The sequence below is a fragment of the Carettochelys insculpta genome, chromosome 20 (genome assembly GCF_033958435.1).
Source record: "Carettochelys insculpta isolate YL-2023 chromosome 20, ASM3395843v1, whole genome shotgun sequence".
Lineage (NCBI taxonomy): Eukaryota > Metazoa > Chordata > Testudines > Carettochelyidae > Carettochelys > Carettochelys insculpta.
Window position 1 is genome coordinate 23,285,056 of NC_134156.1, and position 23,685 is coordinate 23,308,740.

Below are 23,685 nucleotides of genomic sequence, written 5' to 3' on the forward strand. Positions count from 1 at the left end.
CACCCAATGGTGCTGTTCAGCACAAAAATCACAAAGCGATTGTTGCTTTGGAGCAGATCCCTTAACTTAAAGCAGTTGACAAGATCAAAACAAAAACGCAAAGCAAAGATCGCGGCTGGGCTACGAATTTGCAGGGCACATTTCATTTTGGATTACTCCAGGAGATAAAGGTGTGTTGACAGAAGGGTGATACCTACAGAGAACAGCAGGAGCCAAGATGCCAAGAGACCATTTCACATGGGCTCACTGAGAAAATTTGGACTTTGTAAAAATAATCTATGCAGCATCTTTGCCATCCCAAGGGCTCTTTAAAGCTGTGAACCGGCCCTTTAAAGCTGTGACCCAAGAGGCTCACACCCAGCTTAGGACACGGTTTTACTGAGAAATGGAAAGGAAGGATCAAAGCCATCAGATTCATCCCCTGCCTTGTTTTGAAGCGAGCTATTCCAGAAAATACCTTGTGTGATGCAGCACCTTCTACACCCAGCTAAAAACCTCTCTCCCCTGAGAAGTGGCACACAAATTCTCTTGAGATCTAGCACAGATCTTGTGGAGGGATGGGAGGGCTGAAAAATAACTAGTTGCGATATCACTGTGCTGATGTCTCAGAAAGTTCTGCTTTGTTCACTCTTCCTAGTAATAATAATTTAAAACATGACATGTATGAAAACAGGGTCCTCTGCTCCAGCGGTCAAGCAGGGACTGTGCGTTGGGAAACTGATGAACTAAGAACGAACAATCCTACCCTCAAGCTCCCTTAGCAATAGACCTGAGAACAACAAATGATGATACAGACGGAGAGAACTGTCGTTAGGTAGAACACAGTCAGACATGTTCCTAAACACAGGACTGTGTTCAGCTGGGAGAGACTCTGCAGGGAATCTTAACCAGGTGAGTTTGAGAGGCCTCACACATGACTTGATGGCATTTCTCTGTCTATGTTTGAATGTTACTTTCTACTGGCTCCAAAGCGTCCAGGACCGTTCTAGGCATATACACCCAAAATCCTATTGATCTGGGGAGGTGGAAGAGTGACATCATGAGTGAGAACTCTAACCAAAAAGAAAAAAGGAGAAGAGAGAGCGCGCGAGAAATAACGTGGCAGAAGAAAAGAGGGCCTGGGGGTATGCACCCACCCTTGGTGTGGGGAACATGGGGTACACAGAGCCATCAGCATTGTAGGGGCTTACAGGTGAATGGGGAGAGCTGAAAGGAATTCCAAAAGAGAAGGGAACAGGAGGGGACGCCCAGCTAGCTTGGAGGGGAAGTGCAGTTACAGGGAACCCCGGTTTATGCAAGATGCTCACTACACAAGCTACCAAGCGTGCGTCAGTGTAGATCGACTCCACTGAAGTCAGTGAATTTCTCCATTCGCCTTCGTGTACTTGCAGAATTTGGCCACCGAATGCATTACCAAGGGGCTCAGCATTCATGCATGTAAATGTAAAACCAAGGCAGCACAGATCATCATGAGCCACTGAACTCCTCAGCTACTTGGCATTTGAGTTTTCCTATGTCGACATTCCAGTAGCCAGAGGCCCTCAGAATCACAGGGCTGGAAGGGACCTCAGGAGGTCATCTAGTCCAGCCCCCTGCTTCAAGCAGGATCAATCCCCACAAAGTCATCCCAGCCAGGATCTTGTCCAACCGGGACTTAAAAACCTCAATGGATGGAGAATCTACCACCTCTCTAGGCAACGCATTCCAATGCTTCACTACCCACCTGGTGGAGAAGTTTTTCCTAATATCTAACCTACACCTTTCCCTCTTCAACTTCTGACCATTACTCCTTGTTCTGCCATCTGACACCACTGGGAACATTCTCACCCTCCTCTTTAGAGCTCCCCTTCAGGAAGTTGAAGGCTGCTATTAAATCACCTCTCAGCAGAGAATCCAAAACAGCTGCCAAACACCAATCGGACAAGCTGGAGAAAGTTCCCCGTCATGTTTAACAAAGCCTGTCTCAGGCTCTTGTCCTCCGCCACCTGTATTCTGTGCTCAGCCTGCCTGCTCTCTTTAGCCTTGTCTATACTTGATCACCATATACCCTGTGACCAGGACGGAGCGCGAGCAGAAGGTGGGACTTTTCTGTGACTATGCAACAAAATGGTAACACAGGTGTACCTGTCTATACCAGAGGACCCGAACTTACCAGCACTCGTGGTGCTGTACAGGTGCCTGACCCATGATACGAGGTAAGCCTTTGCACAGTTAACACCCTGCCTGGAGTAGACTGTAGAAGCTAACCAGACCCAGAGAAGAGTTCCTGAACCCTTTCAGCTGAACCGCCTGCAGCCTCACAAAAGGGACACAATTTGCACCAAGAAAGGGCCTTTATAACAGGGACATTTGCCCTCCTCTCTGAGCACAGGGGAGAAAATATAAGAGGACTCTCTGCCTTGGTGATGGAGGATCACTCAGGAAAGTGACTTCAACTGTAAATATTGCATAGTTCTTTGGGACCAATTCTGCTCTTCTTGATACTGGTATAAATTCAGATTAAGTCCATTGGCTTTGCCATCTAAACATAGTGCATTCATCCCCTTCAGCAAAGACCGGGTGAGCTGAGTTAGTACCACTCATCACTCTGATTTGCCTTAAACGTTTTCACAGGAGAAAATGAAGGACTGAACAGGGGCTGGGAGCGGTTTCTCCTCTTGTGATCTTCACACCTTCATGTTAGCTGCTGATAATGGGCCATATCCCCTGACTGAACTGACCTTGTCAGCTCTGGCTCTCCTCTTGACTGGGACTCCCTCCTTCTCATGAGCCTATAAATTCGGACCCTCCTCTGGAACCCTCACTCATGCATCCGACAAAGTGGGTCTTTGCCCACGAAAGCTGATGCTCCAAAATTGCAGTTAGTCTATAAGGCGCCACAGGACTTCTTGTTGTTTTTGAAGATAGAGACTAACTCGGCTCCCTCTCTGATGCTTGAGGTCCTGTCAAAGTGTCGCTAAAAAGAGTGAGAGGTTTTACCAGTTGAACCTCTCCCATCTGGCACCACTGGGACCTGACCAGTGCCAGATGAGAGAATTTGCCAGGCAATAGGAGGTCAATATTATCTAGCAGTATTACCAACATTTCCACTGCTTACTGGGCTCTTAGAAGACATTTAAGGGTAAATTAGAGCTAGACAATAGATCAGAACACTGAGAGCCAGGACTGGTGGCTGGAAACAACCTTGAAGGGACTGTGGGAAACTTGGCCGCACCCATGACAAGTGACCATCTGGCTAACTACAATCATGATGTACTACGGCGCTTGCTGGACAAGAGAGCTCCAGATTCGAGAGGTTCAACCCACACTTAGTCAGGTCATTGCGTATCCTTTCTGAGGGCTGGTCTACACTAGACCTGAAAGTCGATCCTAGATACGCAATTCCACGTACAACAATCATGTAGCTGGAATTGATTTACCTAGGATCAATTTATCTGGCTGTTCTCACTAAGAGAAGTCAACGGAAGAAACTCTTCCATCGACCTCCCTTTCACCTAGCAAGAATGAGGAGTGCAGGGGCCAACTGTCAAGCCCCGATAGTTCAATTTTGAACATCCTCACTAGGCATGTGAAATCAAATCCTGAAAGGTCAATCTCCAGACAAGTGTAGATGTACTCGAAGTGTTTCGTAGTCTATCAGCAAGACACAGATGAAAGTCTTCCATTAGCCTTCCACAGATGCACTTCCAGGTCAAACAATGGCTTTGAAAAGTGAGAATACAGGGAAGTCTTTCAGAAGTTACCAGGGCTCTCTTCGCTCTATTGACTCAAGTTGCAGACACACAGGGTACGTCTATACTGGTGGGAGGTTGGCTGCACTGCAGTTGATCTTCTGCAGATTGCTTTTCCATGTCAGCGAAGGCGTGGCAAAATCACTCTCTCTGGCTCGGCCGTCAACAGTGGTATTCCACACTGCCGCATGGAGTAAGGGATGTCAGCACGAGCCTGAAAAGCCCTGATCTACACCAGGAAGCAAGGTCAATCCTGCAGCGTTGATTCTAGCTATGCTACTAGCATGGCTAGAACTGCATATGTGGTATCGACTTTGATCCCTAGTGTAGACCAGGCCAGAGAAAAGGCTAACAATCATCACTTGCTTCTGCCAGAGCTAACAGATAGTCCTAGGCAGCAGACAAGCCAGGCTTTCGAAAGGGCTAGATTTAGAGGAAGAAGCTCATGATTAGAAGGACGCAGTCAGATCACATACTGGAGTCATTTGTTCTGCACAAATTGTAGCTCTACTGCCAGTGGGGGCAAAAACATGCTTCCCAGAATTCAGCTCACTCCCTCTCTCAGCTGGCTTACGGGGTCCCCTTATCTCAGTTTTCTTTTATCTCACTAGTTCCTTTCCCTCCACTTCTTCCTCTCTTTCATCCCATTGTTGCCTATAGAGTTTTGCTTGTACCTCCCACACCTTGAGAGATTTAAAAGGGGCCTTAGGTTAATGAGACAAGTAGCTCTCTTGTAGTGTCTGCAGCACAGGTTTGGATGCAAAAGAGCTCTCTTTCCAAGTAAAAGTAAAAGCAACTACTGCTGAAACCCCAGCTGAAGCAGGAGGTGGTGAACAGTGTCAGTCCACACTTAGAAAGTGTTTAACGTGGTGCCCTCCAGGATGACACCTGAGGCCGCTTGGTGCAAATGGCAAGAGCTGATCCAAAAAGAGGACAATGATGCTGAAAGGGAGAGTTTCAAGCTGATCTGATACATTCTAATGTACTGAATTGAGACCTGCTCACCCACTCGAAAAGAAATCAGTGCACTCTCCAACACAGGAAATGAAGCTGTTGAGGTGGGCGAACAGGGGTACACGCCAAGAGCTGAATGAAATGAGCTTATAAGGAACTTAACACAGGTTGCTTCCACTGCAGCCAGCTTGAAGAAGGCAAGGGTAGATCAGTATGGGCATAGCCAGTGGAGGCCTGAGAGTGACATTGGTAGGACAACTCTTGCAACAATTATGGATAGTAGACAACCAAATGGAAGACTAAGGACAGCCATACACCAGAGATAATCGAACTGCAATGACACCCTGGCATGTGATCACTGGTTTTTGAAGGAGGCTATAAAAGTCACCAAAAAGGAAATGGTAATAAAGAAGAGAAACCGATTAACACAGGTAGAATGGACTATGCACCGTCATGTAGACAACACACCTAGAAAAGAGACAACTAAGGAGGGATATGATGGAGGTCTGTAAAATCATGAATAGTGTAGAAAAAGTAGATAGGGAAGTATTTATTCCTTATCACAATGCAATGAACAATCAATCAGTGGAACCCCCGGCCCGAGGACGTTGTGAAGGCCAAAACTATAAAGAGGGTTCAAAAGAGAACAAGATAATTTCATGGAGGGTAGGTCTAGCTAAGGCTATTGGCCAAGACAGGCAGGGCCGGTGCCCCTAGCCTCTGTTTGTCAGAAGCTGGGAATGGGCAATAGGGAATGGAGCACCAGATGATTGCCTGACTTGTTCACTCCCTCTGGGGCAGCTGGCATTGGCTGCTGCTGGAAGACAAGACACTGAGCTAGATGGACCTTTAGTCTGACCCATATGGCCACTCTTCTGTTCTTATAATTACATTCACCGTGCCATGCACAGAGGAGGAGAGTGGGTTCTAATCCCAGCTGCGTCACTACCTCCCTAAGCAAAATGACTTCTCTGCACTATGCCCTGAAATTCCCGAAGGAGAGACACTGGGCAGCTCTGCAGTTGATTTTATCGAGCATTTTAAATTAGAGCAAGAAAACAGACAAGTTACATGGGCCAGGATTTTTTCCTGTGTATTCCTCAAGCCCAGCACTTTATTCAAAAACCAATTCTATGAGTTTTCATTTCTTAAATATATCGGTTCTAAACACTGCTATATTCCCCAGCTATTATCCCCATGTGAATTTATTTATTGTCTTCTCCACAGAAATGCCCATGGCTGTGGTCAAATCAGACTGTATCAAAAGTAAAAGGAGTCACGAAAATGAAAGCTCATTCCCCGAATTAGGGGAGTCTTAGCAGTGTATGGTGTAAGGAGAGAAGAAAGCAACATCCCTATGACACTAGTAGGAATTAATGTCCATTTTCCAGAGAAAGGAATTTTAGTGGTGAGGCTAAGGCCCCAGTGTAGCAAGCTACAGAAGCACGTACGTGGAATCACGGAAACAAAAAGCTGGGCAGGACCTCAAGAAGTCCTTAACTCCAGCCCCTGCTCTGCAGGATCAAGTAACTACATAAGTCCTGGCAGCTGTTGGACCAACCACTTCTAAAAAGCCTCCATTGATGGGACTCTGCAACCTCCCTTGGAAACCTCAAAACCTTTATAGTTAGAAAATTTGTCCTAATACGAAACCTGAATCTCTCTTGCTGCAGATGAATCCCATTACTTTTTGTACCTCCTTCAGTGGACCTACATAATTGATCACATTCTTTTTTATAACAGCCCTTCACCAATCTGAACACTTATCAGGCCCTACTTTGGTCATCTTTTCTCCAGGCTAAACAGGCCCAGTGTTTTTAATCCCTCCTAGAGGGCAGGTTGTTTAAACCTTTGATCATTTTTTGTTGCTGTCCTCTGGACTCTCCCCAGTTTATCCCCATCCTTCCTAAAGCGTGGCACCCAAACCTGGACACTTGACTCCTCCAAGGCCTCACGAGTGCCACACAGAGTGGGACAACTACCTCCTGTGTCTTGTGCATGACAATCCTGCTAACACACCCACCCCAGAAGAGCCACTTTGCAGCTTTGGCGTTGTTGATTCAGATTCAATCTGCTCCACCACCTAGATCCTTATTCATGAATTTGAAGTCTGGCACATGTTTAAGTATTTTGCAGACTGAGGCCTCAGTGAGTTGGCCAGGACTTCAGAGAAGTCAAGCTTTAGGACCCAGGAAAGTCCCCTTAGTCCATTCGCCCATCTCCTGGAACTTCTTTGCATGGATCACGAAGGAGATATCCAAAGCCGAGTTTGGTGTCTCTCCCACTCTTCCATTGACTCTCTGGAAAGGAAGGCTTGCCTAGCAAGAAACCACCTTCCAATGCCGCTTCTGTTGGAGTCACTGTGTTCATTGCAGCCCACTCTGTGGCTGGGCAGTGACTCCCCTCTGCAGGGCTGCATCTGAGGCACCATAAGAGCCTTTGCTGTGTATTTACCAGAACCAGCCAGGAAGCATGTTGTTCACTCCAATGGATGTTTCACCTATGTTGCTATAGCAGGAATAATTGAAACAGGAGGAAGAAAAACTAACAACTGCCTGGGGAGGGGAGTAGCATCGCCTTCCCACTCTATCATCTAATTTGGAGTGACGTGAATCATTCTGCGCTGGAGACCCATTGGGAAAAATCCTCCTCTTATTTTACATTGTTTCCAACATCATGATTCAGGCTCCAGTTTCTGGACACACTGCTGTCTGCAAATCCTTCCTGGGACCTACACAAGAGCAAAGCCTAAATGTAGCAGTGAGGAAAGGGGTCAAATTCAGGCCTCCAGATACTTACATACCCTGAAACTCCAGCCAGAAAACAGCCACGCCACTGACTGTGCCCCGACCTGAGGTCAAACTCACTTGAGCAGACACTCCACAGGCCCTCAGAGTGCATTTCCACAGATATGTTCAGATAGTGGGGCACAGTCTACATGTTTTGCCCCTGCCAATTGCATGTTGAAGTAACTTGGGTTCCTCAAAATAATCATTGGCGTAGACTCTGGTTCTTCCCAGGGAAGGCAGAATATCCACGCAAATGAAAAGAGTGCTGCAAAAGCAGCTCTGACATAGCTTTTTTTTTTGAAGCAGAGAGATGTGTGGGGAAGGCAGACCTTAGGAAAGAACAGACTTTACCTGTGTTCTTCTTTCTAAGAGTTCCCACGGCATGCATCTGATAGAACCAACATTCAAACCGCCATGAGCCCAATGACTCAAGGGAAAGCGGGGCGGCGGGGGGGGGAATCACACCCGTCTGATGACTTAAATGACAGCAAGGAAAGCACCATCCGAAACACGGGGTGCTGCTGAAAAGGAAAGAATGGCCCAAGAAGCAGTGACCTAACCAGAAACATCTCATTCTGAAGGTCTGAAGGAGGAGATCACAAAAGGCTGCTCTGATGAAGATACTCAGAGGTGGACGGACCTCAAATACAACCTCTGAACCAAGCTGAGCCAGGCTGTTGCTTAAGCTGGAAGACAAGAACAACTTGGCTGAACTCAACCATCCTGAAAGGACAAAAAAATAAGTCAGACATACATCTCAGGTCTGCATCAGTGGCTACTTCTGGGTTCTCTGTATCCAATGCCATGGGGTCTCCAACTGCGGGTTTTTGTTCCCCAAAGACCTCTCAAAGGGAAGGGTCTTTCCCTTCAATGACCTGAAGCCTTCCATGTCCTCAAATGAAGCTGTCTACACCAAGAAAATCAATTAAGAGAACAAACCAAAAGCTTCAAGCATCAGGATAAGGGTCTCAGCAAGAACTTTCTGTTTAGGGCCATCAGATTCATGACACAGATCAAGAAAAGTAAGGAAACAGCTGAAATCCCAGACATGCTTCAGCTTCAGAAATCTGCAAGAGCTTCAACTATAGCAGCCTGGCCAGCAGTGGAAAGCAACAAAGAGGGGAAAAGTGGGCTGAAGATCAGATGGGTGTTTGTCATTTCCAGAATAACTATTGGACTGTATGCATAACAGTGGATCTCAGGAGAGAGGGTTTTGCATTGCACTGGCTTCATTTTAAGCCAGGTTCTACGGCAGCATAGCATACGGAGGCGAGGACACTATTTGCAAGCACATGGCAAATTTACAACAGGACTTACCCTGGATTTGTTCCAAACTCAGAAGTGGGCCCATGCTACCAAGCTACCAGCTCTGATTCTGCCCCTGCTCCTAACCCACTCAGATGCATATCCACAGAGTCCTCTGCAATCACAAGAACACTCCAGGGCCGGACTGGAAGGGCAGTGCATTTTGACACCCATACAACCCTGAACTGATCCTACTCATCTAACTCCTGCTGGGCCAGAGTATAATCACTGTGGGTGAAATTCACAGCTATGCAGAGGGCTTGCGTTGGTGCGTGGTATGGGCAGACTCCTCTATACGGATGAATTTTACCCCACAGGGGAGTGCCTCTCATGGGGTCGAGGAATACAGCCCAACATGAATACAGCCTCTGAAGCATTACCATGCACCTGGGGATGGGAGGTCTCACATCTGGAGACTGAATTTGGCTTTGACTTTAATACATTGCAGCAGTTATTGAGCCTGCATGAATACCCCTCATTGTGCTAACAGCCTGAGATCAGAGATGTGCATTTCGCTGAATTCATATGTCCATTTGGGACAGAGTACCCACAAGGATGCTCCACAAGAACTGTGCCCGTTTTAAGTGCTGCTTTAGGCAGCTAATAATTTTTTGTATACATCTCTGCAACTGCACCTGTAAAAACGAATGCTACTCTTTTCCCCACACACCGCTGCTAAGCACACCAGTTTGTAGAACTGCTTCAGCTAATACCTCCTGTGTGAGGAGAAAGATGATGTTCAAAACATGGGGGAGAGGGGAAGAAAAACCTAGGTCACAGCTTTGCTGAGTGCTCACGAGCAGTCAATCCAGATGGTGTCCACGCCCATTCCAGCCACTCTTTCGGCCAGCGGGAACACCATGCAAGCACGGGGTCCTGAAGGCAACAAGACGACATGGAAAGACCTGGGGCAGTCTCCCCAGCTTATTCAAAAGTTCCAGTTTTGCTAGCAAGAGGTCAACTGCGCACTGGATTGCCCCAGCTCCTGCCTTTTACTTAGATGTAGGGCAAATTCTCCCGCTTACTCAGAGGGATCAATGACCTGAAGCTCAGCATGATTAAGGCCCTGATCCTGTGAACACTGACGCTCATGGCAGTCAAGTTAAGCCTGTGCCTGTCTTTGCAGGATCAGGGCCCTGGTTACAAAGGACTGAAAAGACTCAAACATTCCTGCCTCTTCAATCAAGTCAGTATCAGTCTCTCTACTCCATTCATCTCTCTCACCTTACATCAGTTAAGTCAACTGCAGAGCACCCCAAGAGGTGCTGGCAGGGTTTGAGTCTTCCTTGTTCAGTCTTCTAAATATTAAATTTAAATTAATAATTCAATAGTGACTAATTTCTAATTTACATTAGCAAGAGGCATCATTTAGATTACTATAATATCCATTCTGTGCCCTGAGAATTTTCACAAGAACACAGCTGTTAAGTTCTTGATGGACTTAATGAGAGCTGCTCATTAACAAGTTGTTGTCTGTCTCTATTTGCACTCTGTCGTCTTGGCAATCACACCACGTCTTGTGAAAATGGCAAGCTCATCCCAACGAGCAAAAAAACTAAGAAGAAAAATATCACTGAAAAGAATAAAAGGGTATTGATTTGTTGTAGGGTTTTTTTAAAATTTCCCCAGAGAGCGCACACCGGCAGGGTGAAATGGAAAGTTTCCGTTCTCAAAACAACTTCCACGGTTTTCTTTTGCAACCAAGAGCAGATGCATGCATAAAACAGAGTAGCTCTGAGTTTAAAGAAAGATGCACGATTATTTTAAGAGTTCAATTAAATTCCATTTAAGACATGCTAAATGCTTCCAAGTAGTAGAATTATCAGCTGTAGTTCCAGTCTGGCTTTGTCAAAGGAGCGTAAAGACCAGAGGCATCTAAATCCGCTGGACACTGGACACCCTTTGGCCCCTTTCAAAAGCTCCATCTAAAATTTTAAGCAGTTAAAACATTCTGGTTGAAAACCAATACTTAAAAATGCACCTATAGAAATAAAGAACAAAAACTCACCCAAAAAGCTAACACCGTTCTTTGCAGAAAGACTCACACTTGTGTGTGTGCTACCGTCTCCACACTTGGAGGGCAAGAACTGAGGTAGCATACTGCATTCAGGATTCTCTTAAACTTAAGACAAATACAAAAGCAGGGGACTATTTTTCACTAGTTATTTCCCAAACTACATTTTAATCCCTGATGCAAACTCACAGTAGCTAGAGGAGGAAAATCCTCTTAGATCAAGTTCATCCTCCCATAAGGGAAGCATCCAGACCTCGGTAGAAGATGTACTGGATATGACACAGGGGGCAACATTTGATCTTTGTTACATGGCTGTACAAGTACTGTACACAAACACCTACAACTGGGAAGCGTTAACTTGCTTTCAGATTACAAAACTGTATCAGCAGTCTCTGCTGGTTTTACAAAAAAAAACTTTAAAAAGAAACAAATATTCCCAGGACAGGACAATTTTATTCCATGTTCTAGCAGCTATATGTTTTACCTTCATCCAAAATAAGGAGCATTAAAGTGCCCATCAGTCATGACCCATAACTACAGCAAGCCATCACCAGTGTCACTAGAATGGGACACAGACAATTTAACAGGGGTAGGCAAAGTGACTCTGTCACCCACACTTTCCCAGCAGGAAAATTAATACCTCCTGGTAAGTGAATTTCATTTCACTGCCAAATTAAATGACTAATAATTAATCATTCATGTAAGTGGTTTTGAGAACTAAAGGAGAAAAAGAAGCAATGATTCTTGGGCTAGATGCCAGCCTGCACCAAGAGAGGGTGCACTGATGTTGATTAAAATTTAAGTATACATCTTATGGTCTATGAGCCAATTGAATTGCGTTATTCTAACTCGGCTGTTGGTATATGACAGGATGCTTGCCTGAATGAAGCCCAGGTCTACCTATCCGGATGGAGAGCTCATTCTCATAGTCCTGGCTGTAAGTTGGCTCAGGGTCGTATTTCTCTTTCGTCGTTCGCGGATGGTAGCTCCTAGACAAGGCAGCGTGGGGTGGTTCACTGATGCCCTGAAATGGAGTAGAGGGAAATTTAACATTGTTTCCATGTGGAAGTGTGTGTTCTCCTCTCTTTAGATCCCTCCCCGCACCCCCACTCCCACACACCCAATACTCTAAGACACCTTTGGAATCTGCAGAGGTCCTAAAGGCAGATCTGGGCACTGCTCAGTGTGTCTGATTCTCAGCGCTTCATGCAAAAGTTTCCTTTGGATTTGGTTCACACTTGGATTCAAAGCAAAAAGACAGAACCAAACTCACTGAGAAGCCTGTGGCATCTTTCCACAACCTTTAGGGTGTTAAAATGTAAACCAGGTAGGTTCAACAAACTGTCCGGTTTCATAGGGCAGGTTCCACAGAGCAGCAATTTTAAGATTTCTTGGGTGGGTTTGTAAGAACTGGAATTGTGGTTCCATTCTACGTGCACACCTAATGCATTTTGCAGAAGCTTCTTCACTGGCTGCACTCAGCATACAGTGACGGATCTTGTAGCGGAAAGGCTACACACAACAAGATTTTAAAAATACAAAGTTGTTAATTTCATGCCCCTGTACTGGTAAATACACACCAATGTCTCACTCAGACAGTTTGGTGTTTTTAAATTTTGTACACATTTTTTGTTTCAGAACAAACTCCAAATGCCATCTTTTTAAAGAAAAACATACAAACATAATTCAAGTGTTGTTAGAGTGAGGAAAAACCTCTAAACAGTCTGCTGACAACAGGTATACTGGTTGAACCTCCCTAATCTGGAACCCTCTTGGCTGACAACATCCGTAATCCGGCATGATTTCAGTTAGCTGGATGGCCACTTATCATGGGTGTGCCTACGCTCCCCATGGACCCATAAAATTTCTTCCCAGCCACCAGCCCTGGCTCTCAGTGTTCTGTGCTGTTATTTAGCTGTAATTTACCCCAAATGCCTTCTAACAGCCCAGCAAGCAGTGAAAGTGTTAATAATGTGCTAGACAACATTGACCTCCTGTGGTCCATCAAATTCTCACGTCCAGCACTGGTCAGGTATCGAGGGTGCCAGACTAGAGAGATTCAACCTGTACTACTGTCAGCATGGCTGAGACATTAAAGCAGCAGAAAGGGATGGACTGTATCCTGGCTCATGCTTAGCAAAAGTGGCGCATGGAACACATTTCACTGCATACCAGGAAGAGAGGCAGAAAACATTCAACTGGATTTTCCGGGGCTTTGATTCAGCCAAGCATGGGAGCACTTTAAGGTTTATGTTGTGATTGACTGGGGCCTCTGGTCTGGGTCCCCATTCAGGAGGGCACCAAAAAGACACACTTAACTTCAAGCATTTGCATATGCCCATCGTCCGCAACAGAACTTCAGCACGTATTGAAGTGCAGTGCTGAAAAAGGAGACTTCTCTCAGCAGAGGCCTGACTTGGCAGCACTGGCAATTAGGGAGAAAAAAATAACTCACAACTAAGCATATTTCCTTGCCCAATTCAGGGAAAGAATGAATAAGGCCCCATTGAATCATTTCCAAAGTACGACTGTACCTTTAACATCACAGAGAATATTCTGAGGATACAACTTTCTGCTTTTCAAAATATAGCAAGGTGTGTAGGGTGGAATGCGCAGTCAGATCCAATATCACATTTCCAGGTCAGGACAGGACTGGCAGTAAGTCCAAATGCACTATTCCCAAGACAGGAGGCATTGGCAATATCACAGGCCAGGGAAATCAGTCGCCGTGAGACAGCAAAATTGTGATTTGAAGGACAAACCAAGAGACCTGAGCACACCATCCACTGAGTAGGAAATTCACAGCTGAGGTTAACCTGACAGGCCACCAGATGTCACTAGTGACCTCTGCACACTCAACCAGAAGACTCTATGTGGCAGTAAAGAACTTGAACTTCAGTAGCTCTTATTAATTAGTAGTAGTCCTGGAGCACCTTAGGCCATAGCCTAAGTTTGTGTCGGAAGTTTGTGTCGGAAGATACCTTGCAATAGAACTTCTGTTGACAGATCACGTCCAGACCACTGAGCAGATCAAAAGAGCAACCGCTTGGCCGCTCTCTTGACAAAACGGCCATCCGGAACCACAGCAGACATGGTTGCGCAGGATCCCGAAGGCCTTTTCTGTCAACAGAAGGCCCCCTGGAATATCCAGACCGGCTTTTGTCATCCACTCTCGGTCAACAACAGCATTCCTCCTCGTAGCGAGCGTGGTATGGCTGTCAACAAAAGCACTGCATTCTGTCAACACAAGTATCGGAGGGGTAGTCGTGTTAATCTGGATCTGTAACAGCAACAAAGGGTCCTGTGGCACCTTATAGACTAACAGAAAAGTTTTGAGCATGAGCTCTCGTGAGCACAGACTCACTTCTTCAGATGCTAGCAGTCAACACAATGCACTTGGCAATCTGGATGCTCCACGGTTTTGTCTACAAACCCCTTTAATCTCGACTTAGCTTTGGAGAGTACCAAATTTATTGGGTAGAAGCTTTCATGGGAAAGTCCTACTTCCTTGGCAAAACAGCTCCACCATATGCTGTTTAAATCCAACTTTCTGCTTTCTAATGAATTTAGCAAATATAAAATTTCCTGCTTGGAAAAGGTAGCAGAAAGCCTGTACAGGAGAAGGGACAAAAGGCTGGAGGACATACTAGATGTCTGGCTCCCCTTGAAACAGATTATTAGACATTGTATATTTCAGTTCCTTTCCATGCTTCTTTTTTCCCTGGAAATTGTTACTTCTCTTCCTGCAGTTTTCAGGTTCAAGATTTATTAAAGGGTTGAACCCTACAGTCAAAACTGATGGCAAGATACTCACAAAGCAAAGGCTGGAAGAACGTAAAGTGTCAAGAAAGAGATCTTTTTTCAAAGCATGGGACATAAGGTTTTTAATTCTATCTGAGCCAGGAGAGTTGTAACATGGCTTTGGCTCTTAGATAGAGAGAAGCAATATGAAGTAGCAGATGCTAAACTGCCAAAGCCTACGCTAAGAAACTGGACAAGTAAGGTGACTTTAAAAAAAAATGAATAAAAGGTTGAAGATGAATAATTCAATCACCTATTATCCCCTTGTTTGCATAATGAATTCTGACTGGAGTTATTAATACTAATCACATATTTGCTATCACTGTTCTGTGCAGTTTAATCAGGGTGCTTTTGCCTCCATTAACACCGCAATTAGAAAATGCGCCCTGGAGGCGCTCTTATTTAGAAAGGACTTTTCCATAGCAAAATGTTACAAGTCTTTTCCTCTTCTCAGCATTTCCCACATTTTCCACGGGAGTCAGTCTAACCTGGACTGGAGTAGGATCAGGTGTCGTGCATGCCATGACGAGCGGGTGAAACAGGCATGGAAAAGTGTTAATGTCTTCCGTGAATTACTGGCAGGATGAGCACGAAGGGGAACCTCATGCAAGTGCCAAGTCTGATATGGACACAAAGAGACACAAAGATGCAAAAGTGGAATCAACTGGCTGCACCATCCTGCAGCTCCAATTGAGCAAATGCTGATGAATTCTTTTAGAGAGAGAGGGAGAAATTTCTCTTTTCTAAACGTGAGAAAGCAGAATTCCTAAAATTCCAAGGAACAAAATCAATAATGCAGGACATTGTGAATTATGCAGTTAACTTCCTTATTTCACAAGATTTTCCATAACCTCAAGGGTTTATGCATTTTTCATGTGACTTAATTCATAAGAACCAAACACAGGATAATAAGAGGGTCAAGGCTAATTATACTTTTTAAAGAGAGAATTAATTTAACCAGTAGCAATGAACACACCAGTTGTCTGCAACTGCATCTGGCTGAGCATCGGGACCAGACTCCCAGATCAGGGCTCAAATCAAGAACCATTCCAACAAAACAAGAGAAGGGTTAAGCAGAAGCGTGTTTCAATGCAAATTACACAGTACATGTTAACCTAAATGCATTTGTTTCTTTCCCTACCTTTCAGTGTTTATTATGGGGGCAGCAGAGACTTACCAACTCATGTGTGTTTGACTTGAAGAGAGAGATTCCTTTCCCCAAAAAAGGCCTCATGATTTTGTGTTCAAGGGCATTGTGCAACACAAAACTCTTAAGGTCTTTAGAAGTGGACATTACCCAGACCTCTTCCTGCAGAGCAGACACCATAAGATAACCGAATAAAACTAATGGGAGTTTAAAAAAAAGACAGAAGGATGGATGAAAATCTGTACTTTGTTTTGGGCATCATGACTTCTTAGTCCTTGCAAACAGCAGTAGTGATTAGAGGTGGGAGTTGAAAGCTCTCAGATTTCTAACCACAGAGTTCCATCTACCTCTGTAAACTGGGGCCGGACGCTGACCCCAGGCAAGATAATGGAGTGACTGATACAGGCCTTTATTAACCAAGAATTAAAGCAGGATGATGTAATTAATGCAAATCAGCCCGGGTGCACGGCCGAAAACGTCACAGTGTTAATGTAGTAGAGTTAGTCTTGGTATCGAATGATGGGATAAAAAAGCTAAAACGTAAAATTTCATGGTATGTGTTAAATGGATTAAAAACGAACGGGGCTGATAGGTCTTAAAATGTACTTGTGAAGAGGGAATTGTCCCTGTGTGGGTGGGTTTCCAGGTGGACCCTGCACGGATCAGTTTTTGGCCTTTTGCTAGTTACCGTTTTTATCACTGACTAGAAGAAAACAACCACCACAGACCAGGCTAGCAGATGACACAGAACTTGGGAGAGGGGTAAATAATGAAGAGGAGAGATCAGTGATCCAGGCTGATGTGGATTATAGGCTTCAAATAACTCTCCCCCTCCCACGGGGTAGGTTGGCGGAAACGCAAAATACACTGCTGATTTCTTTGCATAGCGCCTGCAAAAACCAAACACCCACATTGAGAAGGAAAGAGAGGGACTAAGGTCAACCTGCCCCAGAGGCTACTGGGTACGAAACGAGCCAATCATTTCAGTCCATTGCCAGTGAGGTAGACACCCATTCACAAGGAGCCCCCCATCAAAACAGGGACATTTGTTGGTTGATGTAGAGCGAGGCTAAGGATTGATCAGGTGTGGCAAGAAAGATGCTTTCTGTTCCAGGTGCTGGCTGGAAAGGAACTATCTTGTCCTGCTGCTATCTATGCTGGATGGCATCTACGAATAGAGAGTCTTGAGGGACCCTGCAGCTTTCACCAACGACTAAAATTAACTCTGAGGGGGGGAAAAAGAAGAGGGAACTGTTCTGCTGTGGAGGAGGTCCCTCAGGGTTCAGTTCGGATGCAAAGAAGTGGCAGAAAGAGTAAGCAGCTGCCACTTTTGCCAGCAAAGGTAAAGGCAATTGACCGAATGACCACGGCATTTTGCAGGAAGGAAAGAGGTGCCAATGGCTGAGAGGCTGTAACTACACTGCCACTTTCAATGATAAAACTTTAGTTGTTTGGGATTTGAAGAACACCCCCAAGAAACAAGAATTTTGGTGCTAAAAAGGGCCAATATAGACAGCGTGTTATTGCAGGGAGCAGAGCTCCTGGCTATAAATGCAGCACACCTTGTCTCTCTCTTTTTTTTTTTTTTTTAAATTAACAGGAGACCTCTCCCCTGGCAATAACACATGACTGTGCTGCCCATGTCAGCGCTGCGACAGCGACACCATAATGTGGGCAGTGCAGTCACACTCTTAGACAAAACCCATCTGCAACTTAAAAAGAACTTTTCCTCTGTCTCCCCTTTCTTGGTGTGTCCCTCAGCAGCCTCTTCCACTGCCACCCTCCACGCCTTTTCCACTGCTTCAGCTTCCCCCAAAACAAGGAACAGCTAGCTGCTCTTACAGGTTTTCAGAAATGTTCCCCCTCATCTCTTCCATTCATGCATGGAATAAAATTTATTTCCACCAAGGCATGAGCAAAATCAGCTGGGCAGCATTTGAATTTCTCCTTGGCAGTCAGATAAGCACACAGCTCACAGGGAACACTACAAGGCAGGCCTCTGACCCCAAAAGGGCACTTTGACAGCATGGCCTACAAACAGTAGCCTAATTAATGAGGATGATTCAGGTGATACTAAGAAAGCTTCTACTATTAAGTACACACAATTACTCTGAACGATCACGTGAACCTACTAATGTGACCTTGGTCCAACTCGCACCTTGCTGATGTCAGTCGTTGCTCTCACTTAGGTCATGCCTTCTTGGACGTGGTACAGGCACCAAAGCCACAATCTATCCTCCTGCATCTAACACAACACCTAATAAGCCTGAAGCTGCAGAACAAAATGAGACCAAGAAGCAGTTTTGCACAGTTTATAATCAACTAATTTGCCAATACCAGAAAGACAACTGGTTCTCATCTCTGTCCGGTCCGCAGACAAGGGTAACACAATTAAAAGCACAGCATAAGCAGAACATACCGCAGTCCATAAATCAAAGGCTGCAATGAAAATAAAAAGAAATCAGCATAAGCAACCACCAGGCAGGTAGCACGACAGCTCTGTAGAATCAAGCAATCTGCTTCTGAAGTCGAGATGCATTTGCCTGAATGCTGGCAATGATAAAAAGCCACCCCTCGCTATTTCCTCCGCACCCATGCTGAGTGCATTAAAAGCTTTCCTGGGCCGCTCATGCCTAAATAGAGGCAACTGGGAGATATACTGCCACTTCCAATGCTTATTGTCAACAGAGTCATACTGACCTTACAGACACATACACCACTTCACCAATTTGAAAAATATTAGCGGCCTTCAGCAAAGCTCTTGATCTCTTCCAACCGCAAGCGCTCCGAGTCACCCCAGCCTCCTCCCCACGTGGGTCCCTTAATTGGAACATGTCAGTGGGTTCAAAAAGCATGAGGAAGGGAAGAGAATTGGTTAGCGCACATTAATTAACTCATGTTGCTAATCAGAGTTAAACGAAAACACACCAGGGGTTGGTACGTTTCAGAATGTCCGGTGAATGACGACCGTGGACAGGAAGATCTCTGCAGCTGGAGAACATTATTCTGGTGCACAAAGTCCCAGTAATTTCCCAGTAGTTTCATTTTCAGATATTAACAGAAGGGCCTGTTAGATGCTCCTTGATAAAACAAGCCAGAGAATTTAGCATCGTGCCATTCGAGTGATTTACAGTGTTGTCTCTCCAGCTCAGAGACACGCTGGCCAGGCTAAACCAGCAGCTGCGGCTTTTATTAACAAGAAACTGCAAAACCAAAACACACTCCCCTAAAGCAAATCTATATTTGTTTTGAATGGTGAGAAAATTTCCATATCTATCATAGAGACAAGCTGGTTCATGCAAGACTCCCAAATGATTGGCTTCTTGCTCCCATGGAAAATGTATCAGAGAATCTGCCTTGACAAAGCCTGCTCCTGAGACCATGCTTGACAGACCAGGGATCAGTCCAGATGGAGTTTCTCTTATTTATTAAGGGAAACTCCAACCCCAGAGGACTTTGGAAAACACATGGCCTGCCATTCACCCGTGCGTGGCTCAGACTTCCGATGTCTTGCAGTTCACCTTGCAAGACTCCAGTTAGATCTCTTGCTTGGAAGTTTAGATTATCACAGTTTAATTCTGAGTCCTTTCACTGAAAGCAAATGGCCTTGGAGTTTCTTCAGCATCTCTGGATCAGGATTGTTTCTTCCCCACCTTAAAAGAATGAAAAGACTTGCACTTGGTGTTGCTGCTGCCCCATGGGAGGTCTGTGTAGACCTTCCCCCTGGTTTCACACTGCCAGGAAGCCTTCCTTCACCCAACCAACTTCCAATGAGATTTAGGAAAGTAAGTCATTTTGAATTGCTCGATCAGAACACTCTAGCGTTCAGAGCACTGGGCTGGGACTCAAAAAGTAAGTTCTTTCACCAGCTCTGCCACAGGCCTGCAGAGGGACACTAGGCAAGTCATCTAATTTCCCTGCCCCATGCCTCAATTTCCCCATGAGTACAACAGCGCTAATGATTCTCTGTAAAGTGCACTGAGGTCTGCCACGAAATGTGGTGAACAAGAGCTCGGAACTACATAGTGAACTTTGGCGTTCTTGCCTTCAAGAAGGCATTTTACAGAGACTGTTGAGTCAAAAGGGTTCCTTGCTGCCAAAGTCTCTAGATCTGTTCGCAACGCTCCTCGTAATGCACTCTAATATTTGTCAGCTTTCTGGGCTTCAAGGGCACACTGTGTCCAATAACACATCACAGTCCCACTAAGGAAGCAGATGTTAGGGGCATGCAACCGGTTGTGCTGGGGCTGGCAGTGGAAAAGGCAGTGAGTTCAGCTTTCCAAAGAGGACTCCCCGTTGCTTCTCCATCCAGGGTCAGTAAAATTGACATTGCTCGGCATCTTTCACCTCCCTGGCTGAATATCGGGAAGACTCTCTGACTCAGCTGCTGGAGTGCCCTGTTCCCCCTTTCCCCACCCTGCTGTGACAGCCTGCCCCTTTCTCCTGCAGACGCTTTAATCCATTTCCATGGGTCAATTTATCTGTCTCACCCACCACCTCTGGCTTCTTCGGTCTGCTGCTGGGGACCCTTCCAGTTCCCCAGCCTCCTACAGAGATACTTGGTTGAACTGCTTACCCTAGACTTGTGCCAACTCATTGTTCCCAGGTGCTTCCCCTAAGCCCCAACAACCCACCACTGTAACTCTAGACCCTTGACAGCAGATGGTTGACTCCACAAGCAGGCCGCTGCATTCCACAACACAATTTTATCCCAGCTTCGTAACGTCAACTAGAATTTATATCGTAAGTTATACACAGATCCCATAAAGCATCCCAAGCACTATAAAAACATTCAGACTGATTGATGCAATGCCTGTTCTACCGGTGAACTCCTCCTGGTATTTGAATCTCATCTGCAACACGGCAAGAGCAGAAACCCTTTGAGTATTTAATACACTTATTTCTTATCATTCAGATCATGCACCAGCTCTTCTCCCCCATAGAGCCAAGTGACTTATTTTTAGATGCAGGGATGTTACCTCCTAGCGTTCTTGACCGTATGGACACAGAGAACTGATCTGGTGCTTAATTTTTATTAATTACTCCAAAGAAGAGCTGGGCAGGGCAGAAACAGATCTGTCTGAGCGGCCATGACAACAACAGAGCCACTAATTTTTTCCAGTCTCCCCTCAGATTCCAGCTTGAGAATCAATCTACATATTTTGTCATTATACTTCAAAAGCAAACACTGCTCACTCCACTAATAAAGAAACCAGCACAAACCACATCCGAAGGCTTGTGGATAGCCATAGCTATTCTTTCGGCACCACGAAGAACCAGATTCCAACGGCAGCCGTTGACTTTCCTGGGCTAACAGCTAGCAATGCGTTCCACTCTTTTTGAATCAGACGGGATGGCTGGCACTGAGTTACCAGCAAGGAGGGAAGGAAGGCGCAGGAGATGTGCACAGCTCAGCAAGGTGCCACCATGAAGCCAGGAAATTCTGACACGTTTTAAAAATGAGTCTGGAGGAAACTTTTAGAAGTGTGAGCAGACCACCAGATCCAGCGCTTCTCCTTTCACATGTGATCGCTGAAACCCTTGCCGACTCAAAGGCAGCCATTAACCAGGTTCTTTGCTCCTCCCCTTCCCAGGCTTCCTTGGTGACACCCACTTGTGACATCACTTTTGGTACTAGAGCTGTGGAGCGTGATGTCAGAGGTGCACGACTTCATGGCAGGAACACGCAGAAGGAAGCAACAGGCTGCGAGGGGAAAATATTCTTATTCACCCAGGTACGTGTTTGAAATCATAACAAAGGAAATTCAAAAAGCTACGGGCCCAAGAACATTTTAATACATTCTTCTTCAGTACATTTCTTCCAGGGTTTTAGGTGGCCCGTGCGAAACAGGAATACAAGAACCGCCAGTTTGGATCAGATCCAAGATCCATCCAGTTCAGTACGCGGTCTCGAACAGTGGCCTCAGAGGAAGGTGAAAGAACCCTACAGGAGGCGGACAGGAGATCATCTTCACCCTACGTACAGGAATATCCTGATGCTGAATAGAGACTGGCTTAAATCGTGAAAGTTTAATACCCTACATAGTTCTTGGTTCCATTCATTATTCTAGTTCTGTATAGTGCTAACAGATCCAATTCTTTGCTGAAGCCTGCTAAACCCTTGTCCTTAACATCCTGAGGCAAGGAGTTCCACAGCCTACTAATTTCCCTATCTGTGCCCTTGTCTATTTTAAGTCACTTGCTCAAGGTCACACATGAAGCCTGCAGCAGAAGACACTCTGATTCAGATTTCCCAAGGCCTACGCTACTGCTCTGACTACGTGACCATACTAGCTCTCTCAAAGCAATAAATTCTTGACAGCTTGTTCTTTTGTTCTGTATAGCCTCCATCCATACAGAACAAAATCGAAGTGTGCACTTAATTCTGAGAAGCAGCGTTTTCTGTAAGCGGTGTGTGTGTGGCCACTCCGGAAAGATTCAAATGCCACCCGGCTGATTAGCAGAGTGCCCACAGATTGGATTTTGTTTCTACAGGTGGGGCACATTTTGCACGTGCCTCAGTGCACATACAAATTTATGCCGCATATGATGGAAGAGATTAGATGGAACATCACAGAGAAGCAAATTCTCCCTCCTCTGACAGGTTTTGTCCCTAGTGAATGAGTATAAACCAGCCCTACATAAATAAAGCCATCATGTCAGGCAGGCTCGCTGAATCTTTATGATAAAAATTAGATTATTCTGCGGCTCCTGCCAGCCCATCATTCTTGGTGACACACCTTTTTATTATTTCAGTCCTTAAAACTCAATTCACCTTCCACAAGGCCTGGACTTGCTCCATCACCGTCTGCTCCTTTTGGGGGTTTAATGCACTTGCTTGTTTAAAAGCAAAATTAAATGACCTTTTCAATGCTGTGTGATTAATTAGAGCATTTTAATACTCTCTGCAATTCACTGAAAACAGCTCAGGGGAATGAGGAGAGGGAATTACTAGGATAATTACAAAGAATATGCTTGCATGCTAGCAAATACTGTTATCACATCAAACTGGAAGGTGCATTGTCTCCTTACCCTGGTATTTACATCACAATAGTTCCTTGTAACACTGTTTTGAAACCAGGGGTTTTTTCTTGGCTTGGTGACACTCTAAGTTATTAACAGAGAAGTAGCTGTGTTAGTCTGTACTCCAATAAAACCAAGCAGCAGAAATGTAGCACTTTAAAAAACTAACCATGATTTCTTCAGTGATGAGGTTTCGTGGGACCGTCCCACTGCTTGCCTACACCTTGACACGGGTATGGTATCCTTCTAGGAAACATAACTGCATTCCACAGGAGCAGGTAAAGGCACATCTGGGAATGGTACTTAAAGCCAAGCACAGGAGTTAATTTGTAAGAAAGAGGAAGCCGTGCTAGTCTATTTTGCTAGTCTTTAAAGTGCTACTTGACTGCTTTTTGTTTTGAGAGTTAATTTGTGTAATGTTCACACTAAACGGCCCTGTTCACCCCGGGGGTGCAGACCTACCTGTCTAGGAGAGCAGAGGAAATGGATTGCCAGGAATAGTTTCAAGTGACTTCTTCTATTCTGCATGTTTTGAAGCAGGAAGGGAAGAAGATGGGTCCAGGGCACGTGTTTTCAAACCTGCAAGCCCAAACTCGCTGTCTGCTGTACTTAGCAGAGATGCCGAGAGAGTAAATTGAATTCAGGCTGCTGATTCCAGCCAAAGCTTCAATTTGCGACAGGGCAGATGAGATAGCCCTGCATCATCATTAGCATTAATATAACCCCAGCCGTATTCTGGCCAGGTGGAACTCAGACACATGGAATTGCAAGAGAATCTTAAAGTGTTCCAGAGCCTCAAAAGAAGCGATTTGAGCAGCTCTCTGCTGCTTACACACCTGGAATCTACAAGCTGAAGCTGCAGATAATGAAAACCATTAGGTATTTATCAGCAAATATGAAAATACAGAATCCCCTTTCACC

The 23,685-nt window shown here is 45.3% G+C and overlaps 1 protein-coding gene across 7 annotated transcripts in view; it reads right to left on the minus strand.

Moving 5' to 3' along the window:
* Positions 1-23,685, minus strand: part of SLC39A11 (solute carrier family 39 member 11) — a 318,218-nt gene that overhangs the window by 182,510 nt on the left and 112,023 nt on the right. For all 7 annotated transcript variants that reach the window (XM_075014328.1, XM_075014323.1, XM_075014327.1 and 4 more), the window contains one exon: positions 11,673-11,817. In XM_075014328.1, coding sequence (XP_074870429.1) covers positions 11,673-11,817 — 145 coding nt within the window. The remainder of the gene's footprint in view (positions 1-11,672; positions 11,818-23,685) is intronic.